The sequence below is a fragment of the Macaca fascicularis genome, chromosome 15 (assembly GCF_037993035.2).
Source record: "Macaca fascicularis isolate 582-1 chromosome 15, T2T-MFA8v1.1".
Lineage (NCBI taxonomy): Eukaryota > Metazoa > Chordata > Mammalia > Primates > Cercopithecidae > Macaca > Macaca fascicularis.
In genome coordinates, this window is record NC_088389.1 from 75,195,768 (window position 1) to 75,219,550 (window position 23,783).

The 23,783-nt window shown below is 38.9% G+C and overlaps 1 protein-coding gene across 41 annotated transcripts in view; it reads left to right on the plus strand.

The window, feature by feature from the left end:
* The window catches only part of ELAVL2 (ELAV like RNA binding protein 2), a 159,220-nt gene that overhangs the window by 99,926 nt on the left and 35,511 nt on the right, over positions 1-23,783 (plus strand). For all 41 annotated transcript variants that reach the window (XM_015437097.4, XM_074018109.1, XM_074018110.1 and 38 more), the window contains one exon: positions 19,355-19,458. In XM_015437097.4, the coding sequence (XP_015292583.1) occupies positions 19,355-19,458 (104 nt within the window). The remainder of the gene's footprint in view (positions 1-19,354; positions 19,459-23,783) is intronic.

Genomic DNA, 23,783 nt, shown 5'->3' on the forward strand with positions numbered 1-23,783 from the left:
GCCAAGTGATTTTGCCATATATGGTGCAGCCAGTGTATACAGAATGATTTGGGATGTAGTATCTTAAAATCTCACAATGTTATACCAGGTTTGTTTTTAGACTCTCATATTCTTTATTATTTGTGGACCTTTATTTTTACAGAGGTAAGCCCATTTATACATATTCCAATAAGATTAAAATACAGAATTGTTAATACGGATTTATTACTGTGTTTTATATTAATATATTTATTTTTTAAGTGCTGGAAATCGGGAGCCTTTGCAAAAAGGCATGATAACATTCCGTTATATCTCCAGCTCTGGAACATTCAAAACTAGTCCTGATGTGATACTTAAAAGTGGAATATGGAATCTTCTGGGATTAATTTCTTACTCTATTTGATATATTAGTTCTCTGAAGGTTTATGGAAAACAGTATATTTGGACATAGCCATCAAAGTAAGGAGGATGTCTAATATTCTTTCCTGGCCTTTATAGCTGGACAATGGACTTTTAAATTAAGAGTCTCTTTTTTCCCCCCTTTTTAAGACAGAACCCTTGGAGGCCACTGTGTTCACGACCAGTGACTGCTTGAGACTGGATTTATTAAATGGACCTATGTTAGTATAGTGAATAACAGCTCTTAGGTAATTTTGGGTAGTTGTTAGTAGGCACCAAAGGAGGAGAGGTGAGCCTTAGTTGCTCTATAGGTTATAATAAAAGAAGGTCTCAAGCCAGATCCCACCACACATAGATACCTCTATCTAGCAAGCAGGACCAAAGTGATGGATAAGCCTTTTCTGAGAGCTTGGTAAAGTTCCACTTCTCTGTTCTTTTTTAAGTGCTTTGAACACACCTTACATGAAATGTTCACCGAAGGCTGACAACATCCCAAAAGTCGTGTTCTGCACCCTCACTTTGCATCATGCAAAAAGAAATCCCTTTAAACAAAGACTGAAGCCCAGGACCATTTAATATTTAGGGGTTCTCTCCGTAAAGATATAACCACCTTGGATTATGCCACCTTGGATTTTTGTGCCCTGTTTATACAAAGGTGGGAAGTGTCTCTAAAGTAATTTAACCCATCTGCATGTCTTGAATTCCTTTAATTTTACCAGTAAGACCCCATTTCTAACATGCATTATACTAATTAACAAATAACTGGTTTACAGAACAAAACTGTATTTTGACGTCCATTAGGTGAATCAGCAGAGAATTGGTTGTTGATTTAGGTATGGATAATATGTTGGCTTACACTAGTCACTTGAATTTTAGCCTACTTGTATTATACTAACTAATCCTGGATTGTGCATTAATTATAGTATGTTAGATGACCCACAATTAAAGCTTAAATGGCTGTTGAACACATGTCCTCAGGTTAATTCTAAACTTTAAAAAGAAATGTTTTTATTGCGGCAAAATATAAAATTTATCATTTGAACCTTTTCAAGTTTACAGTTCAGTGACATTAAGCACATTCAGAGTATTATGCAGCCATCACCATTATCCATTTCCAGAACCTTGTGGTCATCATCCCAGATGGAAACTCTGTAACCATTAAACAGTAACTCCTCACCCACCTCCTTTGCTCCCAGCCCTTGGTAACCATTATACTTTCTGTCTATGAATTTGCCTATTCTCGGTACCCCGTATAAATGAAATCATAACAACATTTGATGTACCAAAGTATTTTGAAAGTAAACTATGATGATTGTTCTCAGGAGATACTAGTTTTTTCCCCTTGGGCTATAGACTCTTCTGTATATTTTATTTCCCTTCCTCTCCAAGTGGCTTTAGTGACCAACCCCTCCCCCTGAAATAAATAGCCTGTCTTCAAATTTAGTTCATGCCACATTCCCCATAAAAGAAACATCCAATTAAAATACTGAATTTGTGCAATATTTTGCCAGATTGCTGACTACTTGCAGGGACTTCATCTTACCCCCTTTGTAGTTGTTCAGCCTGATTTCAGGCTTATTTTCTTCTTTTGAAAATTACCTTCAATCTCTGTCACTCCCCGTCTACTGGCAAGTCACCTGGAGGAAGAGGCAGTGGTGTAAGTACGGTAGGTCAGAAAGAAGAACCCAGGTAGTTTTGCTCCCTAGGAGTCTCCTCTGCCTTCATACTTTTCTGCTCTTTTCTCCCAGAGAGTCAGAGCATCCAGGGACAAACATCCCTGTGGGGTCTTGGGACACAGGACACAGTGTGCAACATCCCCAGACTTCTTGTTACCTCACTTCATCCTCTGCTGAGCACTTGAAGAAAATCTTGGCAGAAAGCTATTCCTCAATCAGAGTCAAAGAGCGAAGAGTTAGAAATTCTCTTCCGTAGTTTTAGTTCTTCCATTTTTTCCTCCCCCTTCCCTAATACTCTCCTCCTACCCCTCAAAGAAACCCCCCATGAATATAACAGTCAACCACCCAACCAAAAACCCACAGGACAGAGCCACTTTTTTTAGACCACTGGAGCAATTATTGTAGTTAGAGAAGAGTTAAATATCTTTCTGAAGCAACCTTGGGAGACAGATGCTGATGTATGTTGAAGCTAGAGGCAGGTGGTTTGTGGCCTATTTCTGCCTTTGCATTATTTCAGATTCTGTTACTGAGTAGAACAGTCCTTTAAAAAAAAAAAATTTAGGTCTTATATCTTGGCCTCCTGCCTTCTCTGTTGGCATCAGCCAAATGCATGTTGGCTGCAAGTACATCATTCCACACTTAGTGACTGGATTTATTTTCAGACGTTGGTTATTGACAACTGAAAAGCAATTTCCTGTGTTGGGGCTTAACAGAAAGCCTTCCCTGGGTTGTAAGAGTTTAATGAAAAAGGCGAATACTTCGTGGTTAAAGTCTTAATGCAAGCTTTGTGTGGACTTCTCCCCACTGCCTGCTTTGCACTCATGTTTGTAGGGAGTTTCCAAAAGCCTGTGATTTGAGATGAAGAAGGTGTTCTACCTCTGGAGCTGTAAGGTCTTGTCTTGACTAAAGATGACTCAAGCTTAACCAGTTGTTCAGCAGTCTTTGTCTGAGCTTTGGGTGTGCTGGAGAATATCAGCCAGTGTTAAGTTATTGATTTCAAGTGGTGACTGTTGAAGAGAACCTATGTCATGAAATACAGTAGTCCTCCCATTATCAACAGTTTCGCTCTCTGCAGTTTCAGTTACTTGTCATCAACCATGGTGTTAAAATATTAAATGGAAAATCCCAGAAATAAACAATCCATAAGTTTTGAGTTGCTCACCTTTCAGAGTATCATGATGAAATTTTGCACCTTCCTGCCCAGGATGTGAATCATCCCTTTGTCCACGTCATCCATGGCTGTACATGTTCACTGTCCTTCAGTCACTTAGAATCCATCTTGATTAACAGATCGGAAAAAAAAGTGGTGTATGTTATATTGGATTCAGTACCATCTGTGGTTTCAGTCATCCACTGAGGGTCTTGTAACCCCCAAGGATAAGGTCTGGGGTGGAGGACTACTGTACTAGGCTAGTGGAACTTCTTGTGGTGCACCTCATGGTTCAAGGGAGGTAGAGAAGGAGGGAATTGTCATACTGTGAAGGTGGAATGCGGAATGCAAGATGTTCTAAATTGGTGCTTGTTTTGTTGAGCTGAGATGTAGAAGTATAGTCTGGTTCGCTAAGATTTGTTGATGATTTCATTTGATGGTTAATATGTGATGCAGTCATTTATTTGAACAGAAAGAGAGGCTTTTTTTTTTTTTCCAGTTTACATGGAAAGATTTCTAAGGATGTTCATGGATCCAAGACAGACTTGTCTCAGTCTTTCATTTCATCAGGATCCTTCCATATTGGAGAAATCTCTTAGTATATATCCGATGGGAAAAAGCTAATTCCAGAAGCCAGTGGGGCTGGTCCTCTCTGTGCCTGGCTTCCTATAGGCAAGCAGCCAGTAAGGAACTCTACCTAGTAAAGTCAATTAGGCATTTTCTCTCAGGACCCAGGGTTTTAAGGAAGTGACAGAAGGATAAGATGGTGATGATGACTCACCTCTCTGTTCTGAGGTGGGGATAGTTTTACTTCATACTACTTAACTCCTTGAAGTCTGGTTCCCAGCCCTTACTCATTCTGAAAACCCTCTGTGACTATTCCAATGTGTTTCTTTGTGCCAGTTAGCTATAGTCAGTGTACAATCTAGAACTCCATTGAAACAATTTTTATGTAATTCATATTTTTTATCTTTTTCTATCAGTGTTTTTCAACTCAAAAGTAAGCTTATTAATTTTTATTGGTCTCAATTTGACTATAAGAGAATAACTTTTGTAATTGGTTAGAAGCCCCTGTTGTGAACTCGCCATAGCTATTGGTAAAGGAGTTTGTCTGTTATGAGAGGTATGTACTCGTATGTATGCATATTTTGTAAATAAAGTCACTTGTCAGTGTCTTTCAAACAATTTACTCATACTTGTGTCACATTGTTAATGTTGGGGGAAAGCAAAGTTTGAATTTAATTATGCAAAATAGTAGGTACAGTGAAGATACTGATCCTCCCTTCCAAGTCACCTCTTGTGATTTCCTCCCCCTTGTGATTATGTTTCTTGGGCACTACTTTGCTCCCTGAGTGTGAGCAAGAACAACCTGAAGAATGACTGAGATGACCACCAGCAGTAGCATTCACACAGCAGGTCTTTTTGGATGTTTCGTCTCTAGCTTTTAATCTTCAGGGGTCGGTAACGTTTGGCGACTCCCATTGCTTTTAGTAACTAAGGAGAGCCATATATCTTGTGGAAAAACAGATTTGCCTGTGAATGACCTGCATTTATCTCCTCTGCTTATTTAATGGTCATTTCTTTAAAACCCTTTTGGTTTCCAGCCATGTAGGGACATATGTATGCTTACAGGCATTAAATTTCTGTGTCCTATGGGATAAGAAGTATATGTCATCATTAGGTTTTTGGACAGTCTTTGGTTCTCCTTGAAGAGATTCAGGTCTTGTTTTACCTTTATTTGCAGTTTGTTTTCTTCCCCAGCAAGTAAGTCATTGATGGTGAATCATAAATGCAATTGTTCAGAAACGAATCTAGTCAATTTTATGTTCTTCTTTGCAGCCTGTTAAGATATTTGTGTACACCTAAAGGATTTGAATGGGATATCTGTTCAGGTGGCTGTAAGTGAAAATGTGGTGGTGGGTAGGGCAGGGGAATGACACGGCCAAGATACTACCAGGTTATAGAGGATTACACAGAAAATCTTTGTATAACATCTTAATACAGCTATAGATTCTACATTCAGAAAACATACTTCTTTGGGGATTGTAAAAATCTACCATAGCTCCTGGTTATTTGATTTGTATTTTGTTTGTTTCTTGAGACAGAGTCTTGCTCTGTCACTGCCCATGATGGAGTGTGGTGGTGTGATCACAGTTCACTGAAGCCTCAACCTCCCAAGCTCAAGTGATCTTCCCACCTTGGCCTCCTGAGTAGCTGGGACCGCAGACATGTGCCATTATGCCCAGTAATGTATTTATTTTGTAGAGACAGGTTCTCCCTGTTGTTGCCTAGGCTAGTCTTGAGCTCCTGAGCTTAAGTGATCCTCTAGCCTCAGACTCCCAAAGTGCTGGTATTTGGGAGCCACTGTGTTCAGCCTGTTTTTGTTGTTGTTGTTTGTTTGTTTTGAAAATAATTTTTTTTGCTTCATTTTCTTTAAGTCTTAGATTACAGTGACAGAGAATGCAAATAAAGGAACAAATTAGCTTTGTAGGGAATAATGAGATCAAATAAGTTCTAATTCCTTTAGTATTAGATTTAATTATTACTTTTTTTTTTTTTTGGAAGGGGGTGCACAAGAAGGATAAAGAAGCCCAAAATAGTATAGTAGGCTTTTGTGTTAAGATCCATTTCAGTATATATATGTTTTCTTGCTAGAAAATACTCTTGCTTGAGAAAAATAAGTTTAGTAATCTAAGTAGAATACCTTAATAATGTTGTTGTCAATTAGGATAACTAGAATAAGCACTTAATAGGTTATATTCTATTTGGGTATGGGGGCTAGTAAGTGATCTGGCAGCATACATATTTCAAGTTTTTCCCCAAATAAAGGAGATTAGTTTATAATATGTAACTATTGTGTTCCTTCATTATAAATAGGAAGGAAGAAGTTTTCAGCCACAAAATAGGAAAACTCTTGACAGCATAGGCTATTCAATATTGGAATGAGCTGAAAAACTAGTTTAGTGAAACGTTCATTTCTTCAAGTGGTGTACTTATAATTGAATACCTAACATTTTGTATGGCATTCTACATTGTAGGAAGCTCTTTAACAAGACTGATTCTAACATGCAGATCAAAATCTATTTGTGAAACTTAAGGTGGAGATGGTGGAATCATAGGTGGGGGCGAGCATCAGAGAGTACCTTTAGTGCAGTTTCTTTTCCCACAGATGAGATACCAATCTCAAATTCATAAGGCTAGTTAGCTGGAGGCCTTAAACTCCTAACCTCCTTTTCCTTAGGGCCTCCTTTGTGGTAATAAGATGGATTCTTCTAATCCACTTGTCTTTGCCTTCATCTTAAAATGTGTTTGCCAAGTGGGCATGTAATGTGGCCCAAATAGCTGAGAAGCTCTGTGTATAGAAGTTACTTCCCACATCAGATGGTCCTTCATATTGTTTAATCTGGTGCCATAAAAACATAGCGCCTTCCCCAAGAGTGGGTCTCAGATATGTGAATAAGCAAATTGAGTAACTTCAGTCACAGCAGATTAAAGAAAGCATCACATTAAAAGTTTTTAAGATGAATTAAAATTGAAGTGTTGTTGAACAAGATTTTTTTTAACCCTCTACCCTGTTACACATTTAAAAGTACTTGAGATAATAAAACGGTAATATGTTAAAATTGTGTTTAGGATCTTCCTGTTTCATAGGAAAGACCTGTCCAGAATTAGCAGCAATAGTCAGGTGTACTAAGTTGCTGGGTATATGATTTAGATAGTTTGTTTTTAATATACTTTAAAGTCAGTGGTAAAAGACAAGCCTCTGTGCTCTGCTCATTTGGCAGTGAATCATTGTCTAGGTAAAATCATTTTAGCAAAGTCTTCCTCAAAGTGTCCGTGAATTTTAAATTTGGAGGATTACAATAGCTAATCACTTCAACTTTTAAATGAGGTGATTTGGGAAGAAATGCTCATGTGTGATATGAATGTGGCAATTGTGGGAGCTGCACCATTTTGTACTTCTCTTTAGGAGCCATCTGTTAATTGGTGGGCAGGTTGCCCCGTGGTCTCAGAGTGGCTTGCTGTAGCCTAAGCTGTCCCTGAGCAAAAGCAAAATTGGTATTTATTTCTGTCAGGGTACCTCTTTGACTTAATTCGTAGCCATGGTTCCCATCTGACCCATAGCCTTTACAACTTTAACCATATACAGCTCAGTTTCCTCTGTGGACTGTGTTCTATTGGGATTCGTTTTCTTTATTGCTTCAGAGAGAGTGTTCTTGAGGTTTTTGAAGCTGTGTCTGTAGTATTTAAATAGGTTTCCTTTAAACTCAGCATTTATACCCCCACCAGCCCAAACACCATCAGTCTGGGGATTTTTCCTAAGCGTATAAAAGTCAGTGCTGTGTGTGACTATTTTAAGTTTAGAGGAAGGAAAGAAAAATGTTCCTCAGACCCTCTTGATTAACTACCTCTTCATTAACTATAAACTAAGCAACATGTCCTGTACCAAGAGAAGGAAAATCGTATGTTATTTATACTTAATCCTTGTGTTGACTGGGGAGGATGGATGTCCTTTGGAAATTTACTTCCTTTGTGTTTGCTAAAAATATCTCTAATTTAATTCTGCTCTTTCTTTTTGATATAAAAGGAATTACAGTGGACAGTTTCCCCCCGGTGGAAGGGTTGTACATACCACTTTATAGCAGATACTTTGCGATCAGTACACATAAGGTGAAATGTGTTTTTACTTTATTGAAACATCTGATCATGTGATGCTACCCAATATTCCCTTCTTAATGACTCAGCTTCCCTCCCTCGCCCACTCCTTTCTAACTTGATGTCACCATATTATATGTGAAGGACATAGGTATGTGCGTGCATTCACAAGGCATGTGTAATTTTGCAATTGCAGCTCAGAGTTAAAAATAAGTTTCGTTAACACTTGCTGTAGTTTTTCCCCACTTATGGTAGTTATTAACACTTTGTCCACTGATAATAGCAGCTTAACTGGGTCTGGGGGGTGGGCAGAAAGAGTTTTCAGGTACTTGTTTTTACAGCTATGTAAAGGAGGTCTCAGGAAATCATAAGCCCTCCCAGATGTAGTCATCTTGGGTAAAGTAGCTTTTTGATGGTTGGGGTTATCCATCTCAGTTTTATAGTGCAAGAATATTTGCAAGGCTGCTGAGTTGGTGTGTTGTATTAATCTCTGGGTATTATGGTTCAAAAGGTTTCTTGCCTTCTAGTTAGTTTTACGAAGGCAAGACGTTACCATGCCAAGAAAGTATGGATCCTCCTGGGATGCAAGGAGTTGCTAGGTTTCAGTCCTGGCCATTACTCTAGAAGGTCTGTAACCAAACCCAGGTTCAGCTGCCTGCCACTTGAAAGCCAGAACACCAGAGGCAAGGATTGGTGGAAGGAAAAGCAGTTTTAATGGGAGCCAGCAAACTGAGAAGATGGTAGACTAGCATTCTAAAGTACCATCTTCGGTTTAAAAATTTACCATAGGGCTTTCAAAGGGAAATTTGGTATGGGAGACATGCAGAAGTGGTACAGGACCTGTGTGTCTTGTTCAGTGGTTCTCTTGGGTGTCTGAGGGTCTGACTGGCATTATCTTGACTTTGGTTCATTGGTGGTGGACTAATTATGACTCCTAATCATGAGGATTTTGCAGTGGGGACTCTTCCTGGTTTGTTTTAAGATTAGCCTCTGAGATTTCTTAAGAGTGTGGTAGATAAGCATGGATTGCCTGAGGGGAGTGTCTAGAGAGGGAAGGAATGAAGAGGTGAGAGGGAAGGGAAGAAAGAAAAGGAGGTGATTTCTAACACCGAGGTCCCTAGTTACAGTCCTATATCTGCATCTGCTCAGTGATTGTACCAGGCTACTAAGGTGACTGTCCCTGGGTCCCTCGTGTGCCTCTTTCCTCATTGTGCCTCAGGGCTTGGTGCATCCTGCAGTTTGCTATAAACCTTCACATGGGCCAGCCTTGCTCCCAGGATGAGGGGGTCAGCTTGCTTACCTCTACATAGACGCCTTATGTTCAGCGTAGCATGTCTTTGGTCTGACTGTCTCGTTTATACTTCTTTACAAATTTGTTCTTCTCCATGTTCCTATTTCGTTAATTTGTTTGTCAGGAAACACCTGAATTTCATCTTTTCTGTTTTAACACACTAAAGAGTTCTCTTTTTCAAGCTGGTCCTGGTTAAGCCTGAAACCCCTGCAATGCACTTTATGTATTTCACGTTCATTAGGTGCCTGCATCTCCGTTGTTTACTGTGTGGGGCTTAAAATTTTTGAGCATCTTAGAGGGCAGAGACCATGTGGTATTGATCCCATCTTTTTTCCACTGCTATGAAATCATGCTATGCGTATGAAAGCATTTTAATGCAATCTGCTGAGGAGAGAAGTGTCTTGTGTGGGAGACTGTTTTGGCAGTAGCAAACATGTTTGGCTTTAGCCATAAGAACTGCTTTCTGAGTTTGGAAAAGGAGTATGTAAATCAAGGCCCATTTTAAATGGATCTTTTTATAATGCAGATACCTCTCATCTATCTGTTTTGTAATGATGGATTTGTTTCGGGGACTTAAGTGGTTTGTGCACCTGCAGGATGTCCTTCCTTTTCTTTCAGGTCTTTTTTTTTTTTTTTTTTTTTCCTTTCATAGTCTCTTGGATGGCTTAAGAAAGAATTGACGTTCCAGTCAATTTATTTCATGACAAAGAACAAGAAAAATACAGATGTATTTGGAGATTATAAGTATTCTGATTGGAAAGATGTAAGCTTTGGATGTACAGGACTCTGCCACAAAATAATTTCCACACATGACCGAAGGCAGTAAAGTGTACGCTTTCGAAAGGCTGAGTTTGGAAAGGTTGATTGTGGCGTGAAAACCTAACTGCTCCCTTGCGCTAGCTGTGTGTGCCTTTGAGCAAGTTAAATTAGCGACTTTGAACCCCCAGCTTTGTCTGTAAAATGGATACAGGTGTATTTACATGTAGTCTTGTGGTGAGAATTAAATGTGACATATGTAATGTAAGGCTCATAGTTGCTTGATAGTTTAGTTTGGCAGTGGCCTGTTGACTTCAAGACAGGTAGACATAGCATTTATGGGGCAGTGTGAATGGGCATTTTTCCCCAACAGACTTGCCTTTTCATACTGGAAGGTTTGGACTGGTGAACTTTTAACTTTTGGGTGAGAGAGGGATTTTTTTAAGAAAAATGTGTTCAAGAAGAAAATTTATCTCTAACAAGAATTTTTTTATCACGTGGACTTGGTGAGTTTGGTAGAGACTAATTTTATAGTTTTCAGTCCTTGGCAAAATGGGGAGCTCTCCATGGTGGTTTGCAGGACTCTGACACAGTTTCAAAACAGGCGCTGATCTAATTATAGTGCATAGGGCCTTTAATTTTTTTTTCTCGTATCAGAATTAAAAAATGATCTCTTACAGAGAGAAAAACACATTAAGAAGCCATACTGCCTCTTGATGTACTGCTTAGTGGGAGGGGTGTGTGTGTGTGTGTGTGTGTGTGTGTGTGTGTGCAGGCACAAGCAAGAGTGCATGTTTGTGAAGATTGACACCAGCTGGTCGCACAAGCAACAGCAGATGCCCTTTTTACTACCACAGTTAACTTGTTTTCCTCTACCACAATACTATTTTGAGGAATACAGTTCCTTTGCCTTCATCCTAAATGATACTTACTTGAACAACTCCATTGTCTTTTAAGTAAACACAAGATAAAGCAGATAATATAAGACTGTGTGTGTGTTGGGGGAGGGGGGTGGCGGATCTGTATAGAGTCATTTATAATTAACAAAGAAATGAGAAAGTTGCAGCAGACCCAAACCTTTAATTGAAAGTAGATTGGACTAGCCCAGAGTTGTTAATGTTCTAACCTTTTTTGAACTGTCGAGTGTGACTTTCAGGCTATCTGAAGGTATTTTGGCATTTGCTCTATCCTGGTGGCAGCTCCAGTGTTTGAAGGTAGAACTGCTGACCTATCTTTTAGAGAAACTACCTACATCAATAAGTAATGAGAACCGCCTTTTGTTTTCATTGTGGTGAGCTTACACTATCTCAGTCACTTCCTTTCGAGCTGGAGAACCTGCCTTCAGGTAGAGTCTCATCCTGTGTATTGTAGAGGAATTGGTTTATTTTTCTACTGCAGATAATTTTTCCGAATCCTCCTGGTCTTGGATGCAAGACATCTTTGTGTACCCGGTGTAATACTTGGCAAGAATTTAGAGGATTTAATATGCTGTTTCTGTTCTCAATAGTCTAAGACTGAATTGTGTGGGAGTTCTTAATGTTGTCTGAAAATGTGATATATTAAGAACCCACAGTTTCGCCAACTTAAGCAGGGTCATGCTGCATTGCCAGCAGATTCATAATTACTGGGACTGGAACTGTAGGAAAATAGAGCTCTACCAGTTGCATAATCAGGGGACAGATACGGCTATTAAAATTAACTTGAAGGGAAAATGCCCTGGTGCTGAGGACGTTAACCGCTCCCTCTAGAATTAGGCTGCCTAGGTAATATTTACCAAACGATCACTATTTACAACTTTGATTGCAGCAGAAAAGTTATAAACTCTTCTATATTAGCTCCATGTGTCTGTAAAGTCCTGAAAATCATTTAGAAACATTGGGGCCTTTCAGTCTCAGGCCAGCTTTATTAGCATTTGGGTGGAAGATGAGTCTTCGAGTGAGCCATCTGTTTTCTGTATTATGTGAGTGTCTAGGTTGAATTCTCCATCCTTGTGATAATCCCTGGTAATGTCCTTTGGGAAGCTGGTAGAAATGCTCCCAGCTTTCAGGAAGGCTGGCTTGGACTGTAGTAATGGGATCTCAGCAGCCCTCCATCTCACAATTTGATCTTACTCATTAGAGGGCAGCAAGGGGGACCTGTTTAACTTGACCCACGTTAACTTGAGTGTTTAAATGGAACGACCTGCTGCATCTGGCATGCTACATTTGAGGAGACTCGGGTTAAGTCAGGAATTAAAATGTGGAGAAAAACGTGTCTAGAGAGAATTGCATCCCTCTGTTCTAAGATTCTCTCAAACCTTTTCCCTGCTGTGTGGTACCCACATGATTTTGCTGTGTATCAAATCTGAGATACTAAGAAAGCTCCTTTGCAAAGTCTGGTGCAAGTTGCTTTGGTGCCAGAGTTGCAGTGCACAGCCTGTCTGAACAGACACACATAATGAGTGCCCAAGAACAGTAAGTCCATCGGAAGAAATACAACATATTTGCAACTTCATTGTGTGTTTGAGGAAGGAGAGAGGAAGGATATTAGGAAGGAACAGGGTCTTTATTAAAAACAAAAATTTTCCCCCCTTGTAATGAAAACTTGTTTTTGCAAATCAAATTATTTGCTTTTGTTGTTGTTGTTGTTAAGGCATGCAGTTTAATGCTGTATTAGGGTTGTGTTTGGAGAAAGCAAATCCTTCCATTTTGCTTTTAAAAGTATTGCATTTTTAAACCTCAGGTTGCAAATCTTGCTTGACAGAGAGGACCATAGTGACCTGTTTCTGCTAACTGTGGGATTTGAAAAAGACCCACACTGCTTTTATTCTTCTATTTCATAAAACATTACTACTGCTCTAAATGAAATAATAGATACACATCAATCAGTGTAGTCACCTTTTATTGTTGATTCAACTACCAGGTTTTTACAGAATTCACTCTGCATTTTATTTGACTTGTACATGAATAGTCTCGGCAGACTTAATTATATTAGTGAAAAAGTACTTTCAACAAAATTATATGCTGACATCCCGTAATTCATACTTACAGATTTGTGAAACAGATTTATGTAAATCTATCAAATTACTCTAGATGACATTTTTTAAAATTGAGACTTCATCTTAATGGTATTTGTAGAAATTTTTCATATGAACAATTTTACACGAACTATTTAAAACTCATATGACTTCCTTATGAAGGCAGAATACTATAGCATTTCAGCATCTTGCCTCCACATGTTCTGTAATCCATCTGGTACAATGTAGGGACATGAGAAACATGTTTATAAGGGCAACTGTCCTAAACCACAGGCTCCTAGAGGGCAGATGCTGCTGTTCCTTCATTTGTTGTTCATTCAGTCCTTCACAGAACATTTAATGATCTGTCTTAGGGTCCTGTTTGTCAGGAACTATGTTCTGCTTGCCCTTGCTCGGCAGTCTAGTGAGGGAGCATCCAAAACCCCAGGCATACATAGCAAGATAACGGAATAATATAAGAAGCTGTGGGAGGACTAGACAGTGTGCATCGGGGAAGGGGCAAGTTGTGGCAGGAAATGACTTCAGATAGTCTCAAAGGATACATGGGAGTTGACTAGTTGGAGAGCTGTGTTCCAGACCTAGGGTGTATGTGTAGGAGTGGTGGAAGATGAGCAAAAGTAGAAGTGAACACAAAACTGACAGTGACTGGAAACCAGAGTATGGTTAGATTTGTGTTTTAGGAAGTTCTCCTGGACAGTATTTTGGTGGAGGATGGCTGTTTTTGGAATTAACGGGAGTCTAAGCAAGGGGTGTCCTATTAGGATAGTGTAGCAATAATCAGGGCCAGGATAATACAGAACCAATGCTAATGCAGACAAAGGACTGATTTAGATGGTAGAACTGGCAGAATGTGATGCATGTATGGCAGAACTTGGAATGGAATAAGTCTTGCACATCTTCACTGTTAGACTTGAGCTAATTCCTTCAAGCCTTGGATCAAATGTTACCTGCAGAATGGGGCCTGCTCTGACCACTGTATTTGAACAGCAGCCCTGCCCCTCCCCTCCCCACTCTCATCCCCTGCTGCTTTTTTTCTCCTTAGCTCTATTTTCTTCTAATACCCTGTAGAATGTGTTTGTATCTCCACTTGTCAGAATATAGGCTTTATGAGAAAGAACTTTTTCTCTTTTGAATTCTCAAGGCCTAACAAAAAGTATGGTTCCCATAGTTATTGAATGCTTATTTTACATGAGAAATTTGTAGGGTGACTCTTGTTTTTTGGTGTTTTTTTAATACAAAATTTTATTTTCCACAATTTTGTGTTGAGGGTCTCGTTTAATATTGGTTAGATAAAATTAATGTATCTTTTAATCAAGAATTAATCAATGTCTGTTGCCTTTACCTTTAAACCTGAGGGGGTAATTTGATTTTTCTGAACATTGGTAGTAATTTAAAATAGAAAAGACTAAATAAAGTGACCTTTGAATGAAAGAGGTCCAGAAGATTGTGTATTTCTAATTAAAATATACAATTAAAATTTTAATTAAAGTAGGGTATTACAAGCAATGTAGGTGGCAGGGGAATGGCTGATGCTTTGAATTACGCACAGTTTGGGATAAATTGGCGTTTACTGGGTTTCCCACAGTAGCACTCTGCCACTAAACGGGCTGTCTTCCTGTTTTCCTCTCCTTGCTCTGACCCCTGTGCTCAGTAGTCTTTGGTCCTCTTCAGAGGCCTGTGGAGTGCTTCAGCTCTGTGATATAGATCCCTGGACCATGATTTCTACCAGCCTGTTTATAACTGTTTGCGTTGTGCCAGGAGCATTTTATAAGCTATTTTTCTATCTCTTGTGAAGAGGGATTTCTTTTCTGTGGCATATATGTTAGATTAAAAAGAAGGGTGTAAAACAAAAGGCATTCATACACCATAGTGCAGCACAGAATATAACAAAGTTCTAGAATCCGTACCAAGGCAATTAGAATCAAGACTTGGGGCCAGGTACGGTGGCTCACGCCTGTAATCCCAGCACATTGGGAGGCCGAGGTTGGTGGATCAGTTGAAGCCAGGAGTTTGAGACCAGCCTGGCCTACATGGTGAAACCCTGTCTCTACTAAAAATACAAAAAGTAGCTGGGTGTGGTGGTGCATGTCTGTAATCCCAGCTACTTGGGAGGCTGAGGCAGAAGATTCGCTTGAACCCAGGAGGCGGCTGTTACAGTGAGCCGAAATTGTGCCACTGCCCTCCAGCCTGGACGACAGAGAGAGAGACCTTGTCTCGAAAGAAAAAAGATTCGGATTAATGGTTTTGAATATTCTTAAGAACACGTGACCACAGGTAGCTTTTGAGAATAGCTGAGGACACATGGCGTTGACCCTATTCTTTATGTTCAGTTACCAGGCAAAGTTTTTAGCGTTTAAAGACTTTTTTTTTTGAAGAGCCTTAGCTTTGTCATTCTGGTCAGAACAGTCTTTTAATCATGTTGGTTTCCATAATGGTTACACTTGGAATTTAAATGGAGCATTTTATAAAAATTTTTTAAAGAAATGAGTCTTAGTTTGGGGATTATCAGTATGCACATTCTAAATTCAGAGAGACTTGAAAAATAGGTTTGGATGATAAGGATAAATGTTGCTTGGTTTCCAAGACTTCCATTGTGGCCCATGACTGTTACTGATGAATACAAGAGTGGGAAAAGGGTAGGTTAGGTATTTTTTTTTTTTAATGTTTGCTTTGCTACTGCTTTTATTTTTAAAAACTGTGCAGTCACTTATCACCAGAAATATGCACTATATAAATAAGATGCAATTTATGTTGTCATAGGAATGAATAACGGCACAGAAATTCATATATAGTAAAAGTGGTATTTGTGCAAAAGGTACAGAAGTTTGAGATAATAGTCAGCCAAGAAGCATCTTTTGTGGTAAAAGTGTCAGAAGTGCCTGGTTACATTATTATTCAGGCATATTGGGTACAAACTAGTCCTGGGCTTATATGTAATATGCCTGAAGTCTCAGTTCAGGTATAAACTAGTTGTTAATTGAGTGGAGAAGAGCACAGCATTTGAGAGTCCTGACTTTAAGTCCTGACTTTACTACTTCCTCCCTGCCTTTTTGATTTGTAGAAGCTGATTGACCTTGCCAAGCTTCAGATATCATTTCTACCTTGTAGGAGAAGAATCTGAATACCGAACATGGTTAATGTGAAGCTACAATTAAACAGTAAAATACCATGTAGCTAAAAGGTGAGAATCGGGAGGCTTGCCTATCTTGGTATCATCTGTGATGCCCTTAATATATTTTAAACATCCAATAAGTATTTGCTGCCTTGATTACAGATTTTCACTGTGAAGTAATTTAAAGTTCTAACTCCCTTTTGTTACAGTGCCAACATTTTAATACACCAACGACGGTAGGTTTAGAAATACAGTCTTTTAATAGCAGATACCCTCTTTCATATTATTTTGCTCAGGGTAATAATACAGTTTTGCTTACCTCAAACATATTGTGAGTGGCACTCATCCTAATAATACCACTAGGCAAGTAAGAAACTTTTTACAAGGAGGCAGAGTCATTTGCGGATAAATATTTCTGAGTATAAACAACAGATATTAGGTAAATATTAGATAAATATTAGGTAAATATTTCTGAGTATCTAACAGATATTAGATATTTGACTCATCATAGCCAGTCATGATTGCTTGAGGGTGTCACGTGGAAGACCCATCTGATGGTTGGGTCCTGTGGTGGTGGTGGTGGTGGTGGTGGTAATACCTTTGGTTAAATAACATCAGTAAGTTTCTCATTCTTTCATTTAGCAAACATTTGCGTGTCTACAGCAGGCCCAGATTTAAGAGTTCAGAGGCCAGAGTGGGAAACAGCTAAGTAGGAAGTAAGCAAGACAGGTTTTTCACTTTACCCACTGATCTAATCTCAGCGGGCACTTCTGTGCCCCAGACTGACCTCAGGAGGCCAGTAAACTGTTTCTTTGAAGTAATAGGTAACTTGAAGATTTTAGAAGAAACACATCCATATGTATCTAAACAACATGGCTATGAAACGGCAGTCATCCCTACAAGACCTTTCTTAGACCTCCCAGTAGCCCCGTTGTAGCCCCACCGTGGTTCTCACCATTAAATGCAGTGATTTCTCAACATGGCGGCTGTACGTTAGTCACCAGGGTTTTAAAAAGCTAGTACCACTGCTTCACGACAGACTGATAAAATCAGAGCCCAAGGTGGGAGGATCGCTTGAGCCCGGGAGTTCAAGCATGGCCCAGCCAACGTAGTGAGATCTCATCTCATATACATACATATACATATACATATACATGTATACACACACGTATATGTGTGTGTGTATGTGTGTGTGTATATATATCTTTGGGAGTGGGATTTGGGGATCAGGGTGTTTTTGTTTTGTTTTTTTTTTAAAGCTTTCTGGATGATTCCATTGCAGTCAAGGTTGAGAATGCACTGGGGTTAGAAGCTGCTAAGATGCAGGAGGAGTAGTATCTATCAGTAGAAAGGGCAATTAGACTATGCGGATATAATTGATTTATTTTGTCATAGAATAGCAGTGTGACAAAACTATGATATGTTTGTGTTGCCCTTTTCTTTTTCTCTTATATTTGTAGCATCTTTTTTATTTAACTTTAAATGAATACACTTAAAATCTTTAACAGTAAGCTTGTTATTTTTTTCTCATGTTATCTTTTGACTAGGGTGATGATCTACTTTCATCATTAATAAGTATTTTCATCATTGCTTCAGCAACCTAGTTGGGTAGAAATTATCCTCATTTTAGAGACAAGGAAGCTGTGGTTCAGAGAGGTGTTAAGTAGCTTCTTCAAAGTTGCACAGCTGAGAGCCAGTAAACACCAGAACCAGTATTGAAATCTGTCTTCTTTCCACTGTAAGCTGGTTCTTTGAGCAGGTTTTGTTACATTCAGCCTATTTAATTCTACTTAATGACAATAGGACCGCAACATACTTTCATAAGAGGGGCACAATGCATGCAGTAGACACATGATAAATGTTGAATTAATGAAAAGCTGAATGCTTAAAAATACAGTGGCTTCACATGTGACTCTTTACTAGAACTATAAAATAAAACCTCTCAATTTTAGTGTGAGATAAAATTAACCTAATTAGTTTTTAGCTCTCTATTCCTTTCTCTTAAAAAAAAAAAAAAAAAAAAACCGCACAGGAAAAAATACATTTTGATAAGAGGGTACAAGCAGTGATTATCCAAAATTCTGGTTGTGGTCCCAAAATATAATCACCAGTTTTCATATTGGGCACTATATTTAGCCTTCTCTTTTTGTTTACATAGTAACAAGTAGCCACATTAGGATAACCAGAGTACCTGTCTTAAAAACCCACTTGTACCTACGGTGCCCCATCAAGAACAAATACCTTACTTCCCTTTGAAATCGATGCAACAATAGAACTTAGTAAAAGCATTTGGACTGTCCTTGGTCATCTGGGAAATCGTCATTTAGTTTGTTTTGACTTTTGTAGACCAAACTTTTCTTATGCCCATTTTTGTCACCTGTATAATGTTTCTTGCCGTTTCAAACTGAGAAACTTTCTTCATTGAAAAATTGATACCTTTGCAATTGACTTTAGTTATCTTTGCACTCCATTGATTCAGCTGCTTTTGATAGCTCCTATTTTCTGAGATTTAGGGCATCACTTAGCCAGGAGTGAGAGGGCTCAGATGATTGGGGGAGGGTGGCAACAACAACAAACACTTTTAAGCAACTTTTACTCCAGACTTTTTTTCTCCTGTTATTTTTGTTTATGTTCTATTTCTTCTTTTCCTATATGTTCTCATTGTCTTCGATGTCATCACTGTAAATGTTCTGTGTTCGTATTTCCCTGTTCTTATGTAGATCATAAAACCCTCTTTGGAGAAATTTGATTGAGTGTATTTGAAGATAAGCCCTCCTCTAAAATAAACTTACACGTATACATGCCCACACATGGTTCTTCACCATTTTAGACTCCGACATAATTGTACTTGGTAAAGGCTGTAAATGTGTCAGGGTACAATTTACAGAACACTGACAGATTCTTGGTTGATGTTTTCTGTCTTCCCATTTTATGGCTAAGGAAACCGAAGCTGAAAAGGTATTGCCTGTTAAGCCCTTTCCATAGCACAGAGATTTATCCCCACAGTTTCTGGAGCTGAGCATTGTCTTGCTGCTGGTATACTCTGGCTCAGGCAGGGCATGTATGATGGAATCCTTTGGGGATGTGTGTGGGTTTTTTTTTGTCCTAAACAGCACTGCTTGTTGAGTTCTAAAACTTGCAAATGTAGTAGACAGGAAACAAAAAGACTTCATGTATATTTCTAGAATTAATAGAGAGTTATTTTTACTGTTGAGGAAATATGCTGGTGTTAATGACAAGACCATATGCCAAAATGAAAGTCGATCTCTGTCAGCAGTGTAGAACTAATATATGCCTTTTTCCCCTTCCCTCTCATTAGGGCAGAGCTTGGGATATGGCTTTGTGAACTACATTGACCCCAAGGATGCAGAGAAAGCTATCAACACCCTGAATGGACTGAGACTTCAAACCAAAACAATAAAAGTATGTTAAAAAAAATTTTATATCTACTTGTAGAACAGAAGTTTAAAAAAATTAAGGTTTACTGGTAGTTTTTTCCTTTCTTCCTTTTGGGCCCATATAAACAGTTACCTGGGAGACATAGTGGAATTTTGGTGTTTGTTGCATGATGGGGGGAACTGTTCAAGAGTACTATATATAATCATTCATGTATTCGCAAAGGGACAGAGCAACAACTCTCTTAGATAAATATTTTAGTAAGCCTATGGAATCAGATCTTCTTCCCTTACAGAGAATTACTTGCCCTATAACTTGGGGAAACCTTAGACTTGTTCTTCTCTAAAGGTCTGGGTATTAAATAAGCAAGATTTTGCGAGCCATGCAGTCAGTCACAACTTCTCAACTCTGCCTTTACAGTTTGAAAGCAGTAATAGCCACTACATAAACAAATGGATGCAGCCGTGGTCCAATAAAACTTTATTTATGGGCAGTGAAACTTGATAAGATGTTTGTGTTACAAATATTATTTTTATTTTTTCCAAGTTAAAAAATGTAAAAACCATTCTTAGCTCATGGATTATACAAAAAGGTGGCAGGCTAGATTTGGTGCTTGAGTTGTAGTTTGTTCTAGCAAATTCAGCTTGCTTTGAGGAGACTGACTGGAGTAACTTACGTGACACAGGTTATTTTTTCTGTTTTTGTTTTTAAGACATACAGTGAATAATTTTGTAGATATTTTGCCGCTTTTGTGAATCTTTGAAATTCTTACGTAGATTCTCTCTGGAGAGGGAGCTAATCCAATTCACAGCGTACATTTCTTTTCCTTTAGAAAATAAGAGGGATGTTGCCTCTGGCAAATTCTTAGTACGTGTACCATCAATTTGCTCTCTCCTGCCCAGTGCAGACATTGCCAATCAATCATGGCACTCTTTCTCACAGAGTCTAGATGTGGCTCCCAAATATTTTTCAAAATAGTGTTCCAGACAACCTCTATCAATTGACTCAAGTGTGAACCTATTTTCCACCCTTGATTTAAGAAACCAGCTCAGGCGATAGCCTGAAGTAGTGAGAGGGAAGTTAGTCAACGCTGACTGTAGTATCCATCTTGCTTAGAGACTGATCTAAAAGATTTTTGCCCATTTTTTTCAGGTATCTAGAAATGCAGTATCATTTTTGTGCTTTAAAGTTGCTTTTTTAGAATTACCAGTTAAGGTAATTTATTAGCCCTGAGTGGTTTTGACACATCGTTCTTTATATTTATTGGGCCCCAAGAAAAATGCCTACCACCCCTGTCTTATCTAAAGGAAAGTATATAGTGGTTCCCAAATATACTAGGATATGAGAGGTCCAAGAATTCTAGATATTTCTTGAGCAAGAAAATGTCCTATGAAAAGATTCACCAATCAGAAAATGAACTGGTTACTGTATATTATCAAAATGTGAAGGGAAAAATCAGATTTCCAATAAAGTCTAAGGCAAAGCCTTAAGTTTGCTTTGAAGTTTTTTCAGTCTGAACTACTTTTTCTGGTTATATTTCTCTGCATACTTTTTATTTGTGTCAGAGATCTTTTACTAATACTATTAAGTAACAAGTGTTCTTTAAAAAGACATCCAGTGTTCAGTTACCTTCAGACCATGTGCTCTCTATCCTACAGATTTTTGCAGGTTTCTCTACCTCAATTTATATTGATTTCCAGGGGTGCTGCTAATTTGTCCTAGTTCTGAGGTCCTGAGTTGTGGTTGAGAGAAAATGGAATAGATGGTCAGGATGGCTCATCCCAGGAACTATCCTTTTCTCCATTCCAGAAATAATTACACTTACTTCATTCTAATGTGTCAGTTATTTTACTATATATCCTCACTGCACTAAGATCCAAAAGAAGGTAGAAATGCAGGGGAAAATAGGTCTCCATAGGAGAAATGCCTGTGGCCTTCAAGGAGACAGTTGATGACAGCTGCTTCCTTTACTGTTCATAATCCAGCCTTTTCTCTTTAGGGCCCAGCTGCTTGGGCTGAATATGTGGAAGAAAGGACAGTAAAGCCTTGTGGCTTTTATACTGTGACATCAATTTCTGATTTTCTGAGATGTGGGTCAGGGTAATGGGTAAACAGCAGGCTACTACTTTCCCCGCCCCTATTTGATTCCTGTAAAAATATCAGATAACAGCTGGTATCCTCAGTTTGGCCCAGATTTGTCCAACAGGCAAAGCAAACCATTTCCCCCAAGTATATAGCATCCCCTTTGCTTGCTTGTTCTTTCTGTGTTTACTTATTTCCATTAGGCAGATTCTGTGTTCCTGTACAATGTCTTGAGCCAAGTTTTTCTAGTATTCACAGCTTTAAGAATGATTTGGAAGTTGAGTTAAACCTTTTCATTTCCTGGGATACTATTCCATAAATAAGTCTTTTCCCTCCTCTAGTCTATACTGGTGATGGTTGTCAGCACCACTTTCTTACAAAGCACCACTTTACTCATGTTACTGCTCACTCAAAACTCGATGGTGTTTCTCTACTGTTTTACCCTATCGTCTGGCTGAGCTTTGTAGCAGTGACGCCAGTGCTATTGCTGTTCTCCACTGTAGTCAGACTGGCTCTTTAGTTGTAAGCTGATCTTATTCCCAATGTCTATGCGTATGCTTTTGCAACTCCTACTTCCTGGTATACCCTTTCACACTCGTTTTTAGTTTAACTGTGGTCATCTCATGTTTTGGAGCCCATCTAAAGGAATTCTGTCCTTCAGCTTCTGTCTTGCCAGGTTATTCCAGCTCCTGCTGAGTTCTGCCGTCTTTGAAGTCTATATTCTTTACCCTTGAGGAATCACAGACATTTTGGAATTACAGGGGGACCCATATGTAATTTAGGCTTAAGCACTGCTCTCTGTCCCCAGTCAGCGTGGAGATCTTGGTGGTCATACAGTTTAGCCAAGACCAGGCAGTTGAAGACAGAGCTGTGACTCAGAACAAACCCTTGTCTTCTGATCGTTATATCAAAACTCTTGCCAGGACACTGTGCTTTACTTTAGAAAGGTACAGAAGATTGGTTAGTACGTACAAGTGTTTGTGTACTCTTAGCATTTAGTATGCGTTTGGTAAAATTCCTGGTTATTGGGATATTGAAACAGTGAATCAAGTGCTGTGAAAGGTGGTTTATTTAGCAGTTTCTCCTGGGGCTCCCTAATAGCATTAGCTCAGTAGGGTTTTGTGCAGTAGTTGGTGTGTTGAATAAATGACAGATATTCAGTATTTCCGTGGTGAGTGAAGTCCCTCAGGCTCTGTGAGGACCTAAAGCAGTTGTTCCCAAACTTTGGTTGCATCTTAATCCCCAGAGAAGTGGGTTGGAAATGCAGTTTCTGGGATCCACTTTAGATCTGCTAGATCACTGTCCACAAGAGAGATTCAAGGTTCTGTTTTTTATTATGCTTCCCAGGTAATTTATGACAGCAAGTCTAAGGCCTAGCACTTAGGAATCACCAAAAATGTTTGGCGGTTCTCTATACATTTGGTATTTTTTGTGCAAAGTTCAGTTTGTCTTCTAGCATTTTACCTTAATAATCCTCCTGTGGTTCATTCTGTTAACCAAAATATTAATGTTTTTTCTTGAGCATCCTGGGTGATCATTTAGCATTCAGAGTTCAACATGGTTCACCAGCCTTTGCTTTTAAAAAACATGGCATAGAAATTGAAAACAACATACTCACCTCATAGTAAGATGCTGTTTAAGTAGTAGCAGATACAGGTTAAAGTCTCGAGGTAGTAGTTCTCTTGTCCTAAGGGTCACTTTTTTCCCTGGTTAAGGAGATGTCCCAGAGGCATACCTTGCTGGTGAAATCACATCATCCCTGTACTACATGGGAGGCAGCTGTTTTGGGTTAAGCCTGCCCACATTGTCCCCCAGTGTTGACATGGTAAATAAAGTGTGAATATTACAAAAATGTTTTAAAATTCTCATTAGGGAGGGTAATGAAAAGGTAATATGTGTGTACAGTTCAGGCATGGGAGTGGGGGAGTAATCTCCTGGAAGTGTCAAATTGTATGCTGATGAGAAGAGAGGTTTTTCACCAAAAGCCTTCAGGTCCCTATGGGAATCCTTCCTTTGGTGGATTATACATGAGGCGAGTGGTTGTACCTACTGAGTTCAGTCTTCATGCTCTTCCTCTACTCATTTTATTTTTAGGGGTCTTAAGTATTGAAAAAATCTAGATAGTATGTGGAATTTTTATGGCTTAAAGCTAATACTTTTGACTTGTTAGGTTAATAGTGTCAGACTGAAGTTCATGATTAGCAAGCTAAAATCATTCATTTCCAAGAATATGTATAGACTTCCTCCCTCCTCTGCATAAAGAGCTCTGG